Raw genomic sequence first — 24,257 nt, 5'->3', positions numbered from 1 at the left:
TCTGAATTGCTGGCTAAATAAAATTCAAGAGGAACCAGTGGGAAAAACAAAAAAAAAAACATTGCGATTGCTAAGTTGACCATAAAATACCCAGTAACAAAATACAAAAATATATATATTTTGAATGAAATCTTTTGCTTGATTCGCATCATTGTTTGTTAATTTTAAATATGTTCTTTAGGCATGCTCATTTTGAAGTCTGTCTCGAAATACAGTATACCCGATGGCAGGCAGTTGTAGGGTATGAATCTTTTGCCGCTGTTGTTGTCTGTGTTAGCCACAAGGCGGCAATCAGTTAGAGTTTTAGCGGAAAATAGCTATAATGGAGCTGATATGAATATCTAAACCAAAAAAGGCAAAGTATTACAAAATGGCCTAAAAAGTGTAACCAGGAAAAAGGCCGTCGAGGCAGCTGCACACATGCTTGAAAAATAAAGCAACAGCAACAACAACCGAGCCGAGTTGAACAGCGGCAGCAACCACAAAAGCAATTTCGATCAGGCACAGAGATAAAAGAGTGGAAAAACTGAATCCAAGCTGAGAGGCAACGCAGCACATCAGTTACAAAAATGTAGGCTACTGTTGGCCCAAAAAAAAAAGAAGAAGATATTGAAGGAGAACGGAGGCAGCATAAAAGCAAGGCAGATAAACACACACACTCGCATATATATAGCAAAAATAAAAAGGCAGAAAAAAAGACGAGCAGAAAGCGCTCTTTGTTGTGCCGTCTTCAGCGGCTCAACTGAGGCCCTCAATTGCCATTGAAGGTGCGCTAAAATTATGCAAATCATCGTAATTCTTTAACGGCGCTCGCAAAGGCAAAATGCAAAAGGATAGTGTGCAGAGCGTGCCAGGACATGCTTGCCTGCTTTGTCTATCAAATTGTCTGCCTATCTGTTGGTAGCTCCCTTTTTGGCAAGTTACAACCCAGATAATTGCCCCTCAAATTGAGGCTATGCAAACAGGCATGTAATGGAGCTGCTTCCCTTTGAGCGCCATTTCATGTGTGTGTTCCTAATGATGATATTTGCTTTAATAAAATACACCCACAAAGCGCTGCAAATATGTAGTTAAGCCGAGAACTTTTTCAGCTTAAACATAAAAATATATTGAACGAAATGTGAGTGAAAAAATTAATAAATGTCAAGTCGAGGTAGTTGCCATGGGTGCCTTGACTATGCTACCTGCTGATGCTGACACCTTAACCACACTTAGCAAGTCCCAGCTGCCGCAGTGGCACAAAAGCTCGAGCTGTATAAAATCAATAAATAATACGCAATGTTGCGCATACGACACGTTGCCTCTAAATATTATACGCAATTTCAACAGAATATATGTGTTTGAGTATATATATTTGCAGTGTTAGTTAAATCATGTCTTGACTTATGGATTAATTTTGATTCTACCAAAAAGTTGCTTTGATAAATGCGCCCAAATCGCAACTTGTTTAACTTGGCCGTCGCCTTGAGTCGCATGCATGTTGTTTGCCTTAAATGCTGCGGGTCATTTATAAATCTTAGGTCTAAGCCTGGGCCAAAGTAATGCAAAAGTTTTCTCATTTCGCTGGTTATTTCGCGCAACATTAACTGGGCTTATTAATCGTTAAATATTCCAGCAGTATTATGTAATAGAATAGAGGTTAGCTATAAAAGAAAAAACATTTCACACCAAAGAACTAAACGACAGATAACACCGTATCATTCATGGGTACTATCAAATACATAAGCACAGCCTTTCAAAGATTGGCATGGCTTAGCTTTGTCGAACATAGCTCATGTTGTCTGCCCTTTGACCTCTGGGTCACGTTAAGTGCCTGGCGCATGAAATTGTTAAAGCGTTTAGCGACATTGCATAAGCAATTTATACGCGTGGTCTGTACCACTTGAATCCTTGTTTAAGGATTTTATCGGTCCCACAGCGCATTGCTCAAGTGGGCTGTTATAAATATATGTGCATTTAGATTGTGAATGTTTTGAATATGCGTACGAGTTGAAAGGCTATTAAAGACACGCCTGTTTTGGCCTGCTTTTAAGCGCTACTTACCGCACATTGAGGGCCAACATCGAGCACGGCTGCAACTAGCTCTGCTAGATGGTGTGCTTAAACGCTAAACTTGTCCACGAATGCTGCTTGCCAAATATAAACACAAATTTCTTCAGCTCAAAGCCTTCGATGGGCCACCGCAGAGCACGTAACGCTTTGAGCTCCCGTGTGTGGGTGTGTGATGTATGTTCGTGTATTAGTTCGGTTGCCATTTTGTATGCTTGGAAGGCAAGTCCTTAGTGCCGTTAAGGGACTTAGCTGGCATATATAAATTTATATTATTGAATACTCACAGAAGCTCGCACACAGAGGCACATGCGTGTATTACGTATACGCAACGTGGCGTGGCTTTTCGACGACATTATGACAATTTAATACAATAGAACTAACAAGTGTTTTCATTGTTATTGCTGTTTGCTTGTTCAACATGACCGAAATCAATGTGAAACCCAAATGCAATTGAATGTGTTTTGTTTTGTGCCACAAATAAAAACATATGCAAAACATGGCTTAAAATCGGAGCTGAATAATTCGCTTTGAGTAAAAATAAATTATGTTGCTGCAGTCTGGCAAAACTAAGCCATTAAAGTTGGCACAATGCTTTGTGTGGATTTAGCTCGAAAGTAACTCTTGGACACAGGTTGGCAATGTGCAAATGTGAAAAGCCAAAAATGCAAAAGCTTTACATAGTAATATTCCATTGGATGTGTCTCATGTTGTGTGTGCCCAAACCCAACTACAATTGTTGTTCCACTATAGGTCACATTTGCTTTGATGCATGCATTCCAATTAGTGCTCTGGCAGGGCTTAGCTAGTTAGTATATTTTGTTTCTGAAAATTCATGCTATGATTGTCAGCTATTCAGTTCTTAGCTTCTTTAAGTTCTATTTAATAGTTTGAAATATTTAAGTGGACTTAGACTTTGACTTTTAAATTGCTTGAACGAAAATTATTTCTTTTGTGACTTAGAGGAAAATAACTAAGTGCTTTAAGAACTGAACTGAATATTAAGTCAAATATACACGCTTTATTAATTTGTATGCATACCGTCCATTGGTCAAAGTAAATCATAAAATGATATTTTATTGTTGGCTTTCAAAAGTCTTTTATTTTTGCATTTTGTATCAAGTGCAAATAACTCTTAAACGAATATTTATCAAAATCTCACCTCAATTCCGTTAAAGAAACATTCAAGCAGAAGCAAAGTTTTCAGCATATCAATTTTCATAAATCGTACAGCATCAAGAAAACGGCAAGAACAACAATAATAGCAGGAATAATATTTGATTGCCTCAGAAATTCGAACTTTAAATGGTCATTCAGTGGCTGCTCATAAATTGCGGCAGCATTTTAAATTGCTGCTGGAACAAAGGTGTGTGTATGTCTGTGTGTGTGTGTGTAGGTGTGCAATAAAATACCAGTTGTTGCTTTCGCTGTCGCTCTTTACTGCGCCTAAAAGCAGACATTGAATAAATTATTCAGCAGGCCACGCTGCTGTTGCCTTTTAATTCGTCCACTGCGAGATTACTATGCGTGTGTGTGTGTGTATGTGTGTGAGCGTGGGCAGTGGTTACGTCTCTTTGCTTGCTCATAAAACTGCAGCATAACTTTGCGAGTCCTGGACGCACTCGCGTCTATTGAGCACGCATAAAACCTAACAGTTGTAATTGTGCTGTAAACACGCAACTCGAATGGCCCTATAAATGTGAGTGTGGGTGGGTGTGGGTGTGTGCTGGCTTTAGCCACACCCACCCACTCGAAAGTGCCGTCTGCACTGCGGCATAATTTCATTTGTGTGCCAGCTTGTGGTCGGGCCGTTGATTTCATTGCTTTATGGAGTCACCTTTTACTTTTATTGATCATTATAATCTGTCTCACACACATACAACAAGTGCCTCCCCCCACTCACTCTACGACTTAAAATGGCACAATTTGACGTGCACTAAAAGCCGCTCTAATGTATTCAAATTGCCTGAAAATTGCATTTACAGCGCCCGCATCGCTCATACTCCCAAGAGCCATACAAAGAGCATTGTTTACTTCTCTTGGCGCACGTAATGTTTTCTTATTGTCTATTGGTGGCTTACAAAATCAGCTGCATAACAAATCCTTGGTCCATTGTCTACTTGGATCTGGAATAGTTTTCTTTTTCTAAGTATTTTCCATTCTGTTAGAAAAAGAGCTGTGTGAGAGAAGCATAAAGAAATCTTTTCCATTTCAGACGCATTTACTCTATTTATTTCTATGCTGACTATTATTGCTATAGAATATAAGATATTTCTTAGAAAAAACTAGTTTTTCTATAAGCCTCTTTATGTTTCCTTCACTTGGAGATTTCTTTTCTTTTGTGAATATTTGTAACAGGTACTGAGCGACTGTGCTAGCCCAGGATAAATACACGCTCGCTCAGTTCTAGATAGCAGAAAGACCGGTGAGCTAGAGGCTTTAAAATTTTCAACTCTCTAGAAAATGTAACTTTTTCCTAATCTTTTTAAGCTGAAGTCTTTAATGTTATATGAAGGTTATTCTTTGGCTTACATAGATACTTTTACTTGCTGTAGGAATGCTGTAATATGTTGCTGACAGAGCAGCACTGCATTGCTGCAATAAAATACAGTGAAATAATTGTGGCTAAATATGTGTGGAATAGAAATGCATTAAAGTGCCAAAAGGAGTTCTCGCAGTTGCTGACCCAGTTGTAAGCTGGCAAATAAATGTAACTGGTCGCCAAGTGGATCGTGCTAAGTACATTCAGAGTTAAATATTTTACAATTCCACAACACAATTAAATGTAGTAGATAAATTACTACTATATTTTAGATACGACTTCTCAAAAGTCTACTTATGCTAAGCCCTAACATTTCTGCTGATTTTGAGGTAATATTGATCTGATAAGCGCAACTGCCAAGTGCACGCACGCATCTCGAAGAGTTGCCTGCCTGCACTCTGGTGTCCCAGAAACTTGATTGACTGGGTTGCCCTTAGAGCCGAGATACGCTGACCCAGCGAATAGTTTCAAGTGCGCATTTCTTATTATTTTTTCTTTCTCTTTTTTTGCTACACCTTAGATTCAATTTTAGATAAGTTGCACGGGTGCTGATAATATAAAGCAATGCACACAGCGAGCGCAGCTTAAAAGCGTATATGTACTGTGCGACAACCCCTTTTGTTATGATACTCATAACTACTTGGGTGGTATGTATGTATGTATGTTGGAATGTAACAGCCAAACAAACAGCACAGCCGACATTTCCACTTGTCGAGCTCTGATAATAAACACTGATAAGCAATGAGGGGCTTGGCATTTTCTATGCATACACCAGACTGTCAGCCTCAGCCTCAGCCTCAGCCTCAACCTCACCTCTGCTAAGAGCCAACTCGGCCCAATCCCTTGCCGTGTCTCACTTATCAGCGATGACCCGCGCTCTGAAGTGTCGACGACACATTGAAATGGCAATTTATGAATGCCAAGACACGCGAACGAGACGCTAAAAATGCAAACGGGCTGGTGTAATATGATGGGAAAATAAAGAAGAATGCCCGACTAACAAACACCTCGCAAGGCGTAGATAACAAAGTAGGCGTAATCAAGATATTCTTAGATCTACTTCCTATGCCTACTAAAGAAACTAAACGCTCTAACTGAAGCGGGTATATAAGACGCTATACACATACAAAACTTCCACAATACGAAGGCAATATACTCTGCTCACCGAAAGAATGAGACATTCAAATGTTATCTCTTGAATTTTGTACTTCGGGTATTATGTTTGCGTCTCGTATAGTCTTATTATCTGCTTCTAGCAGCATTTCTGAGCGTTTCATCGGCTGCTCTCCGTATTTAATTTGTTTTCTACTTCTCGGGGTCTTTCTGAGGTTCACAGTTGAGATCAAGAGCAAACGCTCATCAGTTGTGTATAGCTGGAAAGATGAACAAAACGCTTTGTTTATCGGTGCTACTACGTGAGTGCGAAACTTGAATAAGGTTTATTGAAATTTACATACAACAAGTTGTTTTCAGTTGTTGCACGGGTTGGCGCTGATTGTCAACTTGGCGCTGCGGATGTATCTCAGACAAATCGTCTATTTGCGTTTAGCGCCAATAACCAGATATATCCGTTACGTCTGGATGTGGTGCGCAGCCATCAAAAGTTGGATATGCTGTGCAGTTACCAGGACATCGTGTACACCACTTGCCAGCCCAGTGGACAATTCAAGCCGGCTCTGCCAGCCTTGCGGAATTGCAGCAGTTCGCAAAAGGAAACCGTGGAAGTAGTTGTTGATAGTCACTGTCCACATACCACGTACCGTGTGGGCTATAAGCTAAACGACGAGCAGTTCCTGGAGATTTACAGAAGTTGTTTTGATGCTGTTAATCAAAGAGCGCACTTTGTCAAACATTTGGCTTATCCCATCAAACTGAGTAAGTACCCTGGACTAAAGCTAGTGCAACCTGATCTTAACGCCTTTTACAGAAGGCAGACCTGTACAGGCCTTCACTACAGATGGTATCATTAGCGGTGTTGCAGCCGCCACATTCCAAAACAAGCACATATATAAACGGTTCAAAGAGCTGCTTGGGCCAACTCAGCGGTTTGTTAACTCTTCGCGCGATTTGGTCTTCGATCGTGGCCATTTGGCACCCTCGCTTGATTTTGGCTTTGAGCAATATATGCGTCAGACCTTCAAGTACATCAACATTGTGGCTCAGTTCCGCAGCATCAATCGCAGCAACTGGAAAACGGTCGAGAGCTGGCTACGCAAGCAGCTCACAAACGATATTTACCCAGCCCTCCAAGTGTGCACGGGCGGATTGGGTGTACTCCAGCTGCCGGACAGCAGAGGTCAACTGACAGATATATATCTGGGAGCACGGAATAGTAACCCCGTACCCAAATGGCTGTTCAAGCTTATTACCGATGACGCTGGCACCTGTCTCGCTATTCTCACCTACAACAATGTCCACGACCCGAAGACCCCATCACCGAATTGCCGACAGGTGCCATGTCCTCTATCCCTGCAGCTTATTGCTAAACGAGACTCAGGCTACAGCTTTTGTTGCGACCCCCACGACTTCATCAAAAAGAATGTACCACAGTTGGACACGTTTTGCTGAAGCCGCTAATGACGAGATATAGACAAAAGTAAATCTTTAATCAGAAATCAAAACACGTTTTCGTTTAGAAATACTCCTACAGTTAAATGAGCTGTTCGTATACAAATATCCATAGGTCTTAGTATGTTGGACTAAAACAAGGTGTCATAAAAGTAAATAAATAATAATTTTAGATTTGAACAAGTTCGGGTTCATCAAAAGGGACGCGTGCGAATTTTCATTAGTTATATCAAAAGCACAATATATCTATATTTTTATCATGCCGACAACATTGCGAAACTTTTAAAAAAATTCTATTGACACAATTTGATAAGGGTTTCTTGATTACGAACTAAAATATATTTAGTGAATTAATCGAAATAACATTGAGATGAGCAGCTCTTACTATTAGGACTTTAGGTTTGTAAAGCATATGCAATATAGCTTGACAATCTTATGCTGTATGCAGGTTGAGTCTTCTTCGTAGGAATTTGTGCGGCTGATGGTCTCCACATCGACATCCACATGATTGGTGATATTATTGTAAATGACAGTTGCATAAAAGTCTGCGCTATTTTGTTCAACTTTGAACTTGGTGCGATAGACGCCAATATCCATATGCGACAGGTCATCGTTGAAATTGTGCTCTAGTCCGATCTTAATTTCCGTTTTATGAATATAGTCTAAAGTGAGATTATGGCAGAGGCTGCTCATATTTTTGGCCCACAGATAGTCGTTCATGCGATCGATGACCCGATGCGCAATACGCGAGGACCAATCACTCTTGATATTTTTAAATGGCTCACAAGTACAATAGTGCTCGGGTATGCCGGCATCCGAACAGTTTCGAGACGCACTCACTGGATAGAACAGCGATTGACAAGTGGGACAATCGTTGGCCTTGGGCAGTGGAGGAGCATTGGACACACCGGCTAATTCGACGATGTGCTTGAGCGTATTATGCAGATCGAAATTGGATGTCAGGCGATTACGATTTGTCTTTAAGGCCTTCGCATACTGCGGATACTGTGCCCGAAACCAGGGCGGCAAGTAGATGAACATCGCGGGCAAGCGCTCCTCTAGGTAAGCACTGTCTAAATCCATTAATTTGCCATAACGGGCACCATGATCAGACAAAAATATTACAATGCTATCATCAAAAACACTATCCATCTCGAAGTCCAGTAAGTATTGTAGGACAAAGTTTTCCATCTTCGAGGGCATAGCATAGTCGTCGTGGCTAAAGCTGCTCGACCAGAACAGGCCCCAAATGGGCCGCTCGCTCACGTAGCGCCTGACAAACTCCTTGGCGTAGTCATAAACGTAGCTACTTTGGATTCGTCTTCCGATACAATAAGTAAGTGTGCACTCTTCGCATTTCCAAGCTTTCATCTCGTCATTGAAGGCCTTCAGCATAGGTCTATAATAGTAGTCAGTGGGCTGTATGAGAAAACCCGGCCTCAAATAGTTGAAGGTGTTCATGAAGCTCGAGTCCTCAGCATAGGCGGTCAAGTAGCCCACATTCTTCAAATACTTCCAGATGAACGGAATCCGATCAAAGCAGCCCTTTTCACTCGTATTGCAGATTTTCTCGTTGGCCGCGTCGGGCGAATAGCCGCTTAGAATGGCCATTAGATTGGGAAAAGTGTTGTCAGCCACCTGAGTATTATATCGAATTAATATTGAAAGATTTGATAATATTTATCTCATGTGAATTACCTTATTGTAGCCCTGCATCTCATACCACCCTTCCCGCGTTAGGTAATTGTAAACTTTGGGCATGGTGCGCCTCAGATTAAACTTCGAGAGGCTGTCAATGCCGAACATTATAACACTGGGTTTTCGGTGTGCCGGCTTAGCATGCGTCTTTGCCACGGCTAAAGGTGTTGGGATGTGCTGAACGAATCCAAATGCATCGGTCTGCAGCACATTCGAATCGTTAGCTACCTCGCTACAGCCCAGTATCATGCCCTGAACGTGTAACGGTACTACGTAATCCTGGCTGAAGTATTTCCTCGGTGGCAGGCTTTAGAGATCATAGTTGATACAAAAAGATGTCAGTTATGGAAAAGTATTACCATACAGATGTATATTTAAATATACGAGCACATAAGACAAATTAATAAAAAAAGCATTCAATTATCCAAAGATGTATATATACATTATATACACAAAAAATATCGCCATTTGAATAATTGGATGACTTGGAGTATTACTGCAGATCAATAACTTTGAGTGTATATAAATGGTAAATTTATGTTCAGTTTATTATATAAAACAAAAGAACAAATAATAAATTCCACTTTTAAATTTATTCGATAAGAACATATCTTATTCGTAATTTAATTATTTGTTCCATAAGAACATATCTTATTCGTAATTTAATGTATTTACAAATCTTGACATGTCCAACAATTAATAACTTGTACTTAATCAAATTAAATAGAAAAAGTACTTCAACTGCCTGCTGACATTAGCCACTGTAATCTGAATTTAAATCATAACCGAAACTAATATAAATTAACCTTACTCGTCATAACTGTCGTGGTCTGCATATCGTGTTATTTCCTGATAGTAACAATTAAATTCAGTTTCACTGGAATTAAGTATTTTCGCTGCGACACTCTCATCAATGTGGAGCACATAGCGCTTTCGATTGAAATCGAAGAAAGGTGTAACTAGATCCGAATCATTCGTGCACGTCTCGAATACCATGGGCTTGTATATCATCATTACATCCTTGGAGAAGGGATCAACATAAGGTATTTTACACTGCGGACTCTCTACATAGTACAGTGGCTTTGACGAAACTTTGTCTCGCTCTACGTCTGGGGTTACGTTAAGAGTAAAATTCGCTATATTATTATCAAATGCTTTGTTTTCCTCTTTTTTTTCCGTTTTGTCAGTTCTTAGCTCAAGCATTCCCGTGTCATAATTTGAACCGATATCTTTATTAACAAGACAATATACGAGGAAAATTATTAGGGAAAAGATAGCGAAACATTTAAAGCGCGACTGAGGAATTGAAGAACCGAAACCCATATTGTTGCTCTATTAGGAACGCACCGAGTAATACTGCGGAGTTCACGCTAAAACTGCCTCATAGACATTGCGAACCTATTTGGCGTTATCAGCAAAAACGTGATGATTGATGATTTATGTATGTGTTTTAAAAAGGGTTTCAACAGCATGCAAAAGAAGTAGAAGTGTTCAGGTGAACGTTGCAATAAGTTGTCTTTACCAATTAACAAATAACGTCTCAATTATTTATTACCTTCCCTTCTGCGACGAAGAACTATCTTAATAACAGTCAAAGCAACGCGTCCCGGCACGAACTAAACTTACACTATATGTAAAGTCTCGAATTTGTGGCGAAGCTCACGCAAAATTTTGAATTGTTAAGTGTTGTCACTCGGCTAATCGCAGAACGTGAATTGTTGAAGGTTATTATTACCGTTACAAAGAAAACGCTCTACCGTCATTCGTATTTGCTTGGTTGTAATTTGTTTGTTTGACGAGCTTCATCGATAATTCATTTAGTTGATAAGCGATAAAATTTCTCTATTGCTTCTCTATTAATTGTTTCTATAATAGACTCATTGACTTACCGTCTGCACATCTAAAGCTGAACATATTCTATTTATCCCCTTAATTTAACATAATACTTGCTAATATGATTTGCTGGATATATAATCATAGCCGTTATTCATAAATTTTCTTCAATGTATTTAAAAAATTACTGATTGATGCCGGATCGTTAAAATAAATAATTACTTACTTAATATATACATAGATGGCGAAAATCCACCTCGCGACATCTATTGATAAAATAAGGTACTAGTAAGACGCTCTTTACGGTGCGGCGAATGTTCTCAACAACAATAATGCCATGAAAACTTTTAAGGTTTTCATATACCAGAGCATGCTGGTCACATCGCCGAATTTGAGGCGACATGTTGCTAAACATTTCCATGTGACGAAACGTGTAAAAATACTGATTGTGTGTTGCAGCTGGTATTTTTCGGTAAGTTCAGCGCGGTCTCACTATTTTTTGCTTAGTTGATATTTGAGAAAAATTGAGCGTGTCTACGCTTGCTAGCGGTGCGTGAAAATTGTTTAAAACTAACAAATATGTAGTGAAAATATTAAAAATAATCAACGCACTACTTAGCTGGGCTACTGCGCGTTGAATAAGCAAAAGAAAAAAAATGTGACGCGTATTATGCGTACAACTTTCCACCAAAGAAAAAGAAAATTATATCCTTGCCCACGCAGGATAGCCGTGCAAAGCAAACACGAAAATAATACCAAGCCGAATGCTATTTGCCGCAATCATAACAGTGAAATACAAATTGAAAATAAAGCGGTGTATGAAATGCATTTTTGATTAAAATAAGTGAAATGTGCAGCATGCAACAACGCGTTGTAAAGTAAAAGGCGAAGCAGAGAAGAACAAACAAAACCAACAAACACAACACAAGCCAACAAACGCAACGAGAGTGAGCGAGTCAGCGAAGGAGGGCGACAGTCAGTAAGAAAGAGACAGTAAACACTCTGCACTGCCGTCGTCAACGTTAGCGTCGCAGTCGCAGTCGCAGTCGCTGTTGGAGTCGGCGTCGGAGTCGGAGTCGCGTCTGCCGCTCAAAACAAATTATCGTTTAATTTCTTTCGTTTTTGCACAAACCGAAACCGGGTGACTTTTGTGCCTTCTGCATCCACAGCCACAGCCACAGCCACCGACATCACCAACCACCCGCGCGTGTCTTTTATCAGCCATTGATAACTGACTAACTGGCAGCAAAGCAGAGGTCGCCGCTCTGTGTCATGTTTGGCTAAAGGTGAGTCTATCAAACGCCCACACTTGACCTCGCGCCTAAAGTCGCGTAGGAAATGAATGCCAAATGTACGTAGAATTGGCCAAAAACACGTTTGCCAACGCTCTTTCACGTCTGCGGCCAATTAAAAATGCAGCTAATAAAAAGATTTAATACGTTGCACTCGCACCAACGGCGCTATACTCTATACTCCAGATTATCATAATCATCACATATAGAATTAACAAATAAAATGGAAATAAGAGTTATATCTTTAGCCGATACTTGTTTTGTATAAAGTAACTTTTAAGTATGAATTTTGTAACTTAAAAGGTCGCCAAGAAACGAGAATTTCCCAGGTTTAATGCCTCAAGCCTTTTCCTATTATCAAACGAACGCTATATACTCGCTTGTTTTATGTAAATAGGGTATAAAGAGAAAATTATAACCGGCACTGTGGCTGCTGCTGCTGTACTTCGACAACAACAACAACAAAAACTGAGCAATAACTACTACAAAGTCATATATATATATGTATGTATGTATGTGTGTGTGGGTGTGGGTATTGGCCACACTACAACAAGTCAGCGCGTACTTTAAATATTTGATGTAACTGCACACAAAGTTCTCAGTTGGTTGCTGTATGTTCATTGCTGTTATTTTTACGATTTTTTTTTGCTCTGTGCCGACAACTTTATGAAATGAAAGCACAACAATGCGCATTGTGCCACGCCCCAAAGCTCGGGCATAGGCTTGAATGGATCGCATGGCAATGGGTTGAGCTGTGCAGACAAAGCGCCGACAGCGACACGACGTCTGCAACAATTCTGGATGATATCAACAAGAAGAAGAAGAATAAGTAGAAGAAGAATAACAACAACAAACATCAACACTAGCAAAAACTTCACTAGAACTGGCTATGAATCAGACGCCTAAGAAAAACCAAGCAAGCATGCGCTAATTTAGGTATTCACGACTACGTTATACCGTATTTTATTAAGTCGTAATTCTATTTATAAACAAATTAAACTCATATACCGTGTCGACTTGTTCTGGCCTGGCTTTTCAATCATACAGAATACTCCTTTGATCTGAAATACGAAAACATGTGCAAAAAAAAGATTTATTCGACGCATGGTATATGAATTCATACTCTTTATATTTTAGGTCTGAAAGAAAGTTAGATATTGCGAAATTATATATATATATAATTTAGTATTTGCACTGGTCATAACTACAGTTAAACCACTTTGCACCTTGCACTTTACAGGGTAGCTGAAAACACAGCAGTGACTAGCTGCCATAAATTGCAGTGGAATTCAGTTTAACGGTTTTGTTTGTTACATTTGGACGTTTGCGCAATTGACGTAATTGCCAAAGCGAAATCCAGAGTCAGAGTCAGAGCCACAGCCAAAGTCAGTGCCGGCCCAGACACACTACACGTGTGTGTGTGCTTGGGTAGGGATGTTTACCTGTAACTCCGACGCCGTCTGCCTTGTCGCCATTCAAGCTCAAGAGCAGTGTCGACAGCTGACTCTCAGTCGCAGAGCCAGACCCGTTTTCCCTCTCGGCCTTTTCACATTTTGCATTTTCATTTGCATTTTGCGGTCGCGCATTTTCCACTTTTCTATGTCGCTGGCCGAGGTACTTTTCATAATTTGCGCCACGCTCGATATTTTTTTTATGATACGCTGCGCTTTCGTAGAGCAGTTTGTGGAAAAAATCCCCTCATTCCCTCGATTGCACAGCTAAATCTTTAACGAGCTGCGCACAATTTAAAACTCTTCTAAAATTTAACGAAAATTTCAGGAATCGACATAAGTTTTCACTGTTGCGAAATGCTGGAGGGCAATTTGCGGCGACCCGAGTCAATTAAATTTTCATTACCCAATAAAGCTCGAGCTCTGCCCCGCAGCATTAAAATTTAACCACACAGCAGATCCTTCGTAGGCTGCCACTTAAGGACACGGCTGCAAATTAATTGAATTGACGAAACCAAAAGAATTCTGTTAAAAGGGGAATACGCTCAACGAAAGTGTCTCATTACAAGATACCCTCTACGAACTGAAAGAGAAATTTTGAATTACAAAATTTGATTTTGCTAATATATATTTTACCTGAACTAAATAAATCTAATATATTTACAATTCCCATTATTAGTCGCTAATACTGTTTCGGGATGCGCATGGGTATCAAACTTTAGGACTTCGAAGGGGTCTAATAAGCATACCCTTTACAAGGACATAAATATTTGCATGTATATATGAGGGAAGCTAACACATTTATAATATCATTAGCGTGTTGTGGGTTTGAGGGGCTGACGGGTCCTTTAATGCTGCAAATACACGCAAGCAAGGACACAAGGCCTGAGTCATTCAATCGAGATGAGGAGTGTAAATGGCACAAGTCATAAACTCAAATGGGTTGCCGTTGTTGTTGTTGCTGTTGTTGTTGTTGTTGTTGTTGTTGTTGTCTACTGGCCCAGGGTCAAGAGCTGTTGTAGGCAACCCGCTGGGTTTTCCTGGTTGCCTAGAAAAATGAAAAACACTTCAAAAAACGAGTGGCCTCTCAGCGCTAACAACTTCATTCGAATTCTCGCAGCGTGTGTGCATAAACATGTTTGTGTATATTTTTTATATGTTTGTGTGCGTGTGCTAATGAGCGGCACTTGGGCCACACTTAACCCATGTTATCCGAAAACCGAAAACCGCGCAAAATAGGCGTGACAAATGCACAGGTAGCACATAGCTCACAGTGTGAGGTATACATTTTATGAGCACTTAACACATTAAGCCGCAATTTTCACAGAGCTTTAAGAGCGCAGTTTCTTATCTGATAGCTTTAAGCTGATCTGACAGACTCCCTAGGAGAAGCTCGTCTTCAAGGCATAGAAAGATACATAAATAACGCAACGAAAGAGCAAAATGAAAGCTCTGACCCCCTGCTTAACCGCCGTTGACTGCAAATAACTAGCAGACAAAGTTTGCGTTTGTACAAATTTTACACAGCGAACCGAGCTGCTCTGGAAGCCAAGTGCCTACATTCGCTTCTTTTTGTTAGACTTTTGTCTGACCTTAGAAGTGGGTATTCTTATTGTGAGGTGAACTATGCAACGCTCTGTTGCGTTTATATAGAAGCAACGAATGGCAGCTATCAGTCTCTACAACCGTCTCTAAATCAGCTTGATTTATTATGAACTATGCTTGAAACTGAATAATATAGTGAAAAATATATCTAAGAAAGCTCATATGTCAAATTTCATATAACAGCTGGCCTATTTGTAGACAGAACCTTTCAGTAATGGTTTTTATATTTTAAATGACAAACTTAAGCGTTAGAGTGGAAGTACTTACCTCGCTGTATGTTGAGTGGTTTATTATATCGAAATAACATCACTCAATTTAGTGAATCAAGTCATAGAACGAGTGACTCAGTAGAAGTGGCATTCACTCTTCTATTTTTACTGAGTACACACATGAGTGTAGGTAAAGATAAAGTATAAACAAGTGTGTGTGCAAATAATACTTAAATAAAAGCACAAATATTTCATTTTCTTTGGGCCTGGATGCACACGGAGAGACCAGAAAAACTTTATTTCTTTGACAACTTTTTTCCTACAACTCTCTGGTTGTCAAAATTGCTTTGACGTTTTATTAGTTTTGGCTGGGATACACTTCAGCTCTTCATCGTTCTCTTCACGCCCCCTCGCTTACTTCAACAAGTTCGCAACGAGGTAAAGAAAAGCCCGACAGAAATGAGAAAAAAAACTGTACATAGCATCAGCTGCTGCTTGAAATATTGAAGGATGCTCCAAGCGCTGCGAAGTGAGCCCCAGCCGTAATTCTGTGCAGACGGCGCTAAAAATAACAAAAACAACGCAGCTCCAGCGTTGACCAAAGAGAAATGAATACCGACTCTGAATACATTCATATTCGAAAATAGTTTGTGGCGTGTCAAGAAGCCACTGACCGCATTAAATTTTCTTCGACAAACGCTTTGGAACAGTTCCAGGCAGCCGCTGCTGAAAGCGAGATGACGACGGTGTCCAGTGCTAAAGGCATAGCCCAAGAGATTTACATGTTCTACTAATTTCCCTATACTCTATCATTTGTGATGGGTTATTTGACTAATGAGATTAGGAGTTAACACATTATTTCGCTTAAGTAATGAAAAGTTTTTAAATATCATATAATATTTATAGATGTTATTATTTTTTGAAAATTTTGAGTAGATAATTTTATTTCAATTGGTTCGCAAAGTGTATTCGAATTGCGGTGCACCATGTTGCAACATCTCTGTGGCAAATGGTGCACACGTCTACGACTCTCAATGAGATTTGTGCGGCTATTTTTGTGGCCGCTGCAGACGGGGCAACAACTATGACAAAATAGTACAAAACGCGCCCATTCGCTGTGGAGTTTTTAATATTTTTTCCATCGTTTTTCATCGCTTTTCCCAGCGCTTTTTTTAGGTTTTTCAATTTTTCGATGCTTTTCGAGTTTGTTATTTGTTATTTTTAGCACCGCGCCCAGAGCACTGAGAGGCTGTTCCACACGTCGGACGTGCTTATGGAGCATACGTAATAATTAATTCAATGCAATAAACCGACAATTTGGTCAGCTGGCTGGGCGACCGAACGAAATGGGTCAACAATTGTGACTGACCCGACGGGGGCGAGCTGTCTTCCTGTCTTTTGTGCTGATGGTGTTGTTGCTGTTGCTGATGATGATGATATCGATGATGATGATGAAGATGTAGAGCACGCCCTTTGCCCTTTATTTGATTGGGCCGTAAATTGCTGCAGCCGGAGCTTGTAGAAACTTATCGATTCGTTGTTGTTACCCGTGGCGCACAAATTACCAACGTTTGCAGCTCATATTTGGCCAACTAAGATACTGCCCCACCCACTTAAGTCGGCTAAATAACTTACCAAAGCCAAACGACGTCCAGCTTACGTTTTACCACCCGCTCCCCACACTTGCTGCTCCTCAGCATTGTTTTGCTTTGTAATTTAACTGATTATGAGATTGTTGACTTGTACACCGCCGCCTTCCGCGCCAAATGGGGAAGTGACGCAGTCGCTGCCAGAGCCACAGCCGGTGTCGATGTCGATGTCGGTACTTTGTGCTTAGTGCTTGGTCTGCTGCTATATATAAAGCACTTTAACGCGTCTTCATTGTGTCTTCTGATACCCCGCATAAAAGTCGATGGGCCAGTGTACATTGATTTTGTATCATGACTGAGCTGTAATATACACTGTGAATCATAAATAATTCACTTATAGGCAAAATCGATATGTATACATCATATATATACATAACAAATTGAGCTTCAACTGAACTCTGACTTGGACACTTTTGTAAAATAATATTAGACTCGTATATCGGAGTGCATAGAAGCATTCATGTTTATAGTATACAAAGGGGAAACTTAAGAGGTATCTTTCTGCCGAGCAGTGCCGACTGCAGCTTTGGCTTACTTGTTGTCGTCGCGTCTTGTCTTGTTATTGTGCTTTATTTACATTCTGCTTTAGCGCTGCTCTTCGTCATGGTCAATGGCCGACGCATGGGGTATTATAGTAGGCAGAGCAGGCAGCGCAGGCAGCGCTCAACATGATGATGATTATAATGTTGTTGATTATCATCAACATGACTATGCTGGGGTTATGATATAATCTTCAGTCGTCCGACGTCAGCGACTTTCTTGCATGTGAGCATTTCATCAGCTTTGCGGCTGCTGCAGATGCTTCTCTCCTGGCTGCAACTGTATTTGTTTGCAGCCCCACACACACACACACACACACATGTACAGACTTACGCATGTGATGAGTACTTTGCAGCTGCCAACTGCAGCTAAATTAAAAACGCACCACGAGAAATGAAATGGCAGCAGTTTAGCTAACGAACGCTCGAACGGGCGCGGCATCAGCATTTCCAGTTTTGTGTTTGTCTCCGCCGAGCAAACTGAATGCAAACGACAGCAACAAACAGCGGCACTAAAAGGGAGATAAGCGGCAGGAGGCTGCAGGAGGGATTTAGGGTGTAGCCCGAGCAGGTCCTTTCAAGCTGCGCGATGTAATTTACATAACACTCACTTACGCTTAGTGGCTGACCCAAATTTTGCAGGCACTGTAGGCAGTGCAGTCAAAGGGAAAAATAAGAGAGGAAGCTGCTGAAAAGAGGCCCAGGTGTAATTAACTCGGAGATGGGCTGAGCTAAGAGAGACCGAGAGGAAGAGATGCCAGCCACAAAGGTCAGGGATTTTGTTGTTGCCAGACAGCAGTCAGTGAGCACGCGGTGAAAGCGAAAATATTGTAATGCATTTCTTTTACGTTTTATTTTCCACTTGAAAGGCAGCTGTCTTTGAAACAGGTTGTTTAGCCTTACTCATTACAGACCACATTGATAATGTGAGCCAACTGAGTGGAACTGAATGCATATGTAATGTGTATACCTAGCGTGGCGAAGACATGATGTAACTTTTGAAACTGCAGCTAAAGGTTTGAGTTTGACATTCAGTGCCTATAACTTTGACAGGAGCTAAATGAAACAACAAGACATTTCAATATTAATGAAATGAACACATATTGTCAGATTTTTGCACAGTGGTTAAAGGCATTAAATATAAGAAAATCTACATAATACATATCTCCAGCTTGACTAAATTCCGTAGAATTGAGTATATATATTGTGGCATCTGTTGTTGCTTATCCATGTTGTTTATGCATGACAAGTGACAAGTGTTTATATTTATCATTTCAAACACATTTGGCTAAGTTATATAAAAAGCGTGGAAACTTTCGGTTCCGAACGAGCACTTAGCTGTCATTTCGATTGGGAACTGGTAATAAATGATAGAGTTTATCTAAAGCAATTTTATAGCAAACAAGCATCATTAGACTTCGTTCGCTTGGGCTGCACCTGTTTGAGAGAGTTTTCACATATTTGTTGCAAGTGCAAGCGATGCCTCATGCAACCCGCAAACAGCAATCATTAATTTTCTCCAGTTGCAATCGCAACCGGCAAACATTTATCATCGATGCCAGCGCCCCCGCAATTTACGCAATGGAAAGTATTTTATGTGTGTGGGTGGCAGTCGAACAGTTTGACCCAGCCAGCGACTAGGGTTGCCTAGCTGTTAGTTTTATTGGGCTTGCTCTCAATTACTATGGCTTGCTCTCAAATACTAGGGGGTCGCCTTTGGGCGTGGGAGGCTGCTGATTAATGGATGCTGTTGCATAACAGCATCAACAGCAACAGCATCAGCATCCACTGCTGATGACTATAAACGCATATTAAAAACTTAAATTGCCATAGAGTCAGTGGAAGGACTGTTTCTATGCCATGTCCTGGCTGCCAAGCGATTGTGCCGTTGTGGTCGACAGCTTCCGCCTGTAAAAGTTTGTGAAGTGTTGCGAAATACTTGCCATCTGCTCTGTCGAGATGCCATTTGGGCAAGCCTGTCAGCATTTTGTCGATTGGCATTGTAATGGCTTTTCCGGGAGCGTGGGCAAGCCAACCAGCCGGCCGGCAGGCAGTTGGCAGCTGGCAGCAACTTTTTGGAGCCTGTGACCCACTTACGTCTGGGCACTTCATCGTGGTCCATTTGCAGCTCCTGGCAGCCGTTTTAATTGCTTTGTTTTATTGCAGCAAGCAAACCTTCAGGCCTTCCGTTCCGTAAATTAAAGCCAAATGAATTATAAATTGAAGTGCTCTCAAAAACTAGAAAATGCATTTACAAAGACCACAGTTGAATGCCTTTTAAAATAAGCATTTCAGCCGACAGGCCCTCACTTTGATTACGGTAAACACCGAAATCGCGCAAACACGAATCCACATTTAGCGCCAATGCAAATTCGAATATAAACACAAAGCCAATTTGTTGACTTTGCTTATTTGCCAGCGTCTTTTTGTGTCAGCTATAAGGCGAAATTTACTTATACGTCTGGGTATTTCTATATGCCTTATAAAGGCGATAAATACAGTTCTTTATACCTCATTGCATTCCATTTGAATATGTGAGGAAAAATTAATCTGAATAGCATTTGCCAATCTGAGGCAATTTACTATATATGTGCTGTAGCTTTGTATTTCAATATTATTATTTGTATATTTCTAAGCATTTTGTGGCGAAACGTTGTAGCAGGAATAGGAACATCGAATAGCGCAAAATAGAGGAGCGATAAGTGCAGATAGCAGGAAAAGGGAGATATCAAATAAACAAATATGAAGAAAGAGATTATTATGAAAGAAACAGATAATATTAAAAACCATGAGAAAATAAATATATGGATGACAAAATGAAGATAAAATTGTCACATATTTCCACATTATAATCAGTTATAACTGAACCCAATATCTCCATTATATAGCTGTATACAGGGTATAGCTACAACTAACAATTATGGTTATAAATGTTGCTTTAATTTATAAGATTTGAACGCAACTGTTAATTAGCGCCAAAGCGTGCGCCCAAAGCGCCCCAATAAGGCAACCGCAACGACTGTGAAGCCAGCGTCGGCGACAATCCAAATGGAACCTAGCAATAATAATGAGCACAATTTTACTCGGTACACCGCAAACTCAATACTCTTTCAACTGACTTCACATAAGTTATCTCTCGATTGTTGTATAAGTTTCGATCATATCTAATCTAGCATTTAGTGTCTAAAAAATAAACAAAACATAGTTAATTATTAACGTTATTAAAGGCTTCTACTTGTGTGCCTGTCCCATTGCGTGACAAAAGTGTCATGCTCTATACAAGGGTATCAAGAGTCAAATGAAGCGTAAACAAAAACAACAACGATAACAGCAACGGAACAACGGCAAACAAACCCAAAGTTGCATGAATGAAATGCTCTGTGTGTGAGTGTGTGTGTGTGTGGATGTCATGACGTGCCACGCCCCATTCCGGGCTGACCGACGGCGCCACTCAAATGTTTGCCGGAGTTTTATGAGCTGTGCCATGTGCACAGCTGCCGGATAACCAGTTGTTGTTGTTGTTGTCGCTTCTATTGTTGCCGTTGCTAAGCATAAGAGACGACACTTTGGCTAATTGCTTGCGGCAACAGCACTTGTCCAAACTCCCGGTCCGGCTAAAAGCGATTAACTGCACATTAGATAGCCCTCAACGTGGACACTCGTCTCTGAGAAGTGTGGCAAATCCGAAAGTGAACAGAGTTATATAAGAAGACTGTGCGCCATAATCTTTCAAATGCATAAGTGAATCATTGAATGACGTGATAAAGTGCTGACTCCACTCAATTATTCATCACTTTTTACCTTCTTTCACTTCTTCGCCGGCATTCACTCAATTGTCTTTCTCATCAGCAGCCACTTCAGCTATGATATTTCCCTTTTAACTTTTATTCCTCTCACATTTTCTTTACGTTTTCGCACTCCATTTCGGGTATTTGCTTCCGTTCTGCGCACACTTGGCACTGAATGTAATTACGTTCGGCTTGCCGCATTTTAGTTAATTGACAAGATTTTTGAATTCACATTTTTGCCACCAGCACCTGTGTTACCCCGCAGCCACAGTGGCAGCAATTAAATGCAGCGACCACCTATTTTGGTCAGACAGCCAAATTTGCAAATTTGCAGCGCCAATCGAAACCATTAAATTTGACAGAGTGCATAAAATGGATTTTGTGGTGTCTATGGTCATGTTTGCCTGGTACAACACGCCATACTAAATAACGTGTTGTATATGTGTGTGTGCGTGTGTGTGTATGCAATGATTGTGCTAATGCTGTTTGCCAACGCATTAACATGGGTCGCCAATTGGCATTTACGTTACGCATACGCCACGTGTGTCGCGCTCTACGTGTTTGTGCATCTTTATGTTGGTGCCTGTGTGTGTGTATGCCCATTTGTGTTTCGTATGTTTGCATATACGTTTTGCCAATTATCTTGCAGTCTCAAGCGCACTAAGTGTCAGCATAAATAATTGACTGACCAAAGTGCTGGCTGACGAGTGTCGAGACTCGAGAGCCAAGAGCCGAGAACCTAGTACCGTCTGTCAATCAACCCACACACATGTATACCGACATATATATATATGTATTTATATATGTATATATTTAGGTCGGTCTTTGTGGCGCATGCAAATCTTATCGAATTGGCATAGTTGCAGCCATGCCGGAAATTGTTTGTAGTTACTTGTAATATTTAACACCAAACAAGTTTGAACACAAAACTGCATATCCATTCAGACGCCTGTCAGAAAAGGCCGTACCGGTTAGCCAAATTATTGTCAGCAGATTAATGGACCACTGCTGGCATTGAAACCAGTTCCCCAAGACTTCTCAATGAATCAAAATTGTGACACAGCACGGTGCGTATGCGTAATAATAAATATAATAAATTGATATTTAGCATAGCCAGCTACACACACACATGAATAACTAGCGAGCAGTGATAACGGCTTGTTATTGATAAGGTTAGCTTGTAATAAGTTCATTGGCTGAGTGTAGGCAGGCCCAACTAGCTATCAATGGCCCCCAACTTAGCAACAGTAGTCGTGTCGAGCAGCACTTAGATAAAGACAAACATTGCTATGCAATTCAATTAGTTTCAGTTGATTATAATTTCAATTGATTCCAGCTCAGAACTTGAAAGCTCATCGTAAATTTTGTACAATTAAAATGAGTACTTAAACATTGTTTTGTAGTAAAGAGTTTTAAAATTATGTGATAAACAATTGCAATTACAAAAATTTTGAAAAATAAATATTTTGTTTCATATATTTCATTTGGTTTAGGTTGAATTTTAAACACCAGCTATTATTTATCTAGTTCATAGCTGCTATTATAATAACTATTTTATTGTGACTCAGTTGGCTATGCTTAGCTTACGCTATCTCTCTCTCTCCAATGGCAATGCATCATGCATCTCTCTCTCTCTGTCTCTCTGTCCCCAATGGCCGACAATAAATCATGCAACCAAGAGCAACTAAATCCCTGCTGTGTAGTAATGTTGTAAGCTTATTACTCGACAGTTACCGCAAAACGTTCGAACATAATTGCGTACTAATTGACTTTTCATTTATATATTATTTTTGAACAGCAAACAAAAAGTAAACGAGCCATTTTGCGTAATTCACTGAATGTTTTAATAAAATTAAATGAAATGCTTTTTAAGTCAATTAGCCAAATTGAAAATTTGCATTTGACACACAAAGAAAAAACGCCAGCAGCAGAGCCACGAGCAAAAAATATATAGAAACGCAGACACACGGGGCAAAATTAAACTTGCAACGCTGCAAGCCGCAAAAAGCATTTAACCCACATTGCCGTAAGGCAAAAACTTCGTTAGAAAAGCACTGGATTTGTTTTTTGCTTTGGGTTTACTTTGACTTTGGCTTTGGCTCGTGTGTAGGTTTAGCCGGGGCCTAACAAGCACCGCATGAATGCAACGCAGTGGAAAACGAGTCAAGAAGACAGCTGCTGCCAGCGAAGCTGCTTAAATTGCATTTTAATTTGCTGTACACTCGCATTAATTAGCAAAAGTCGTCCACAAACATTCCCAGCTCAACTAAGCGCACCCCACGGGCCACAAATAGCGCAAAAAAAATGAAAAATATATGCATGTAAAAAGAAAACATTTACAGAGCGACCGGTTTGTCCAATGTGTATCAAGTGACCAATTGGTGAGATGCCGGCACTGGTGGCCCAATGTGTGGCATTTGCATGGCTCCCGCGGCTGTCATTTGTTTTGAAATATATGAGCGGCATTCTTTGTCTGTTTTGAAGCCCTACAAAACGCAACAGTGGCTCAAAAACAAACGAAAAGTTGTCAGTAGGCTTACAGTTTGCAGGGAATTGCTCATCATCGATACATCATCGATAAAAAAAACTTTAAAGTTACTTGAGCTATTTTTTATGATGCGGCTTAAGGCAAGAATATATTCAAAATTAATCGTAAACATTTTCGTAGACTTGATCCAGTGTGCGCCAACCGTTTTTGCCTCTTTTAACTTTGTGTGAAATGTGTATCAAGTGTCGGACATGACCATGCCCATGCCAATGCCCAAGCCCGTGCCCAAGCATATGGCACATTTGCGACACTGTCACCACTGACACAATTTAAATTTGCAACACTTTCAAGTCGCGTGCCCCGCACCTCAGCGCGCTGGCGAGACCGAACACTGCATCCAAATGCAACACGTGCGTGGGCCACATAAATTGTCGTCAAAATATGTGCAACAATAAATTAAATAAAATACAATAAAACATAACATATGACAGTCATTGCACCTCCGTTGCCCGCTGCGTCCAATTGCTTCCTTGGCATGATGCAGAT

At 40.4% G+C, this 24,257-nt stretch overlaps 3 protein-coding genes across 4 annotated transcripts in view; 2 read left to right on the top strand and 1 right to left on the bottom strand.

Moving 5' to 3' along the window:
* Positions 1 to 5,940: 5,940 nt before the first annotated feature.
* Positions 5,941 to 7,417, top strand: LOC111600692. The gene is made up of 3 exons (XM_023316946.2): positions 5,941 to 6,006; positions 6,065 to 6,466; positions 6,519 to 7,417. Exons 1-3 carry the CDS (start codon positions 5,973 to 5,975, stop codon positions 7,157 to 7,159), a joined length of 1,077 nt encoding a protein of 358 aa, XP_023172714.2. The 5' UTR covers positions 5,941 to 5,972; the 3' UTR covers positions 7,160 to 7,417.
* Positions 7,418 to 7,546: 129 nt separating this feature from the next.
* LOC111600753 lies at positions 7,547 to 9,886 on the bottom strand. The gene is made up of 3 exons (XM_023317031.2): positions 9,669 to 9,886; positions 8,858 to 9,164; positions 7,547 to 8,797 (listed from the first exon to the last, which is right to left on the bottom strand). The coding sequence occupies exons 1-3, from the start codon at positions 9,869 to 9,871 to the stop codon at positions 7,547 to 7,549; spliced, it is 1,761 nt and encodes a 586-aa protein (XP_023172799.2). The 5' UTR covers positions 9,872 to 9,886.
* A 1,322-nt stretch (positions 9,887 to 11,208) lies between these two features.
* Positions 11,209 to 24,257, top strand: part of LOC111600231 (ankyrin repeat domain-containing protein 50) — a 32,048-nt gene continuing 18,999 nt past the window's right edge. For both annotated transcript variants that reach the window (XM_030224894.1, XM_030224893.1), the window contains exon 1: positions 11,209 to 11,976. The gene's annotated coding sequence lies outside the window, so the exon portion shown is untranslated. The remainder of the gene's footprint in view (positions 11,977 to 24,257) is intronic.

This window comes from Drosophila hydei, unplaced genomic scaffold, assembly GCF_003285905.1.
Source record: "Drosophila hydei strain 15085-1641.00,03,60 unplaced genomic scaffold, DhydRS2 tig00008119-arrow-pilon, whole genome shotgun sequence".
Lineage (NCBI taxonomy): Eukaryota > Metazoa > Arthropoda > Insecta > Diptera > Drosophilidae > Drosophila > Drosophila hydei.
This window is presented reverse-complemented; position numbering and strand designations above follow the sequence as displayed.

Coding starts and splice junctions, on each gene's coding strand:
- LOC111600753 (XM_023317031.2), bottom strand. CDS start 9,871: ATGATGATATACAAGCCCATGGTATTCGAGACGTGCACGAATGATTCG. Junction 9,165..9,668: donor GACCACGACAGTTATGACGA/GTAAGGTTAATT, acceptor TGATCTCTAAAG/CCTGCCACCGAGGAAATACT. Junction 8,798..8,857: donor AGATGCAGGGCTACAATAAG/GTAATTCACATG, acceptor TATAATACTCAG/GTGGCTGACAACACTTTTCC.
- LOC111600692 (XM_023316946.2), top strand. CDS start 5,973: ATGAACAAAACGCTTTGTTTATCGGTGCTACTAC. Junction 6,007..6,064: donor TTGTTTATCGGTGCTACTAC/GTGAGTGCGAAA, acceptor AGTTGTTTTCAG/TTGTTGCACGGGTTGGCGCT. Junction 6,467..6,518: donor GGCTTATCCCATCAAACTGA/GTAAGTACCCTG, acceptor CGCCTTTTACAG/AAGGCAGACCTGTACAGGCC.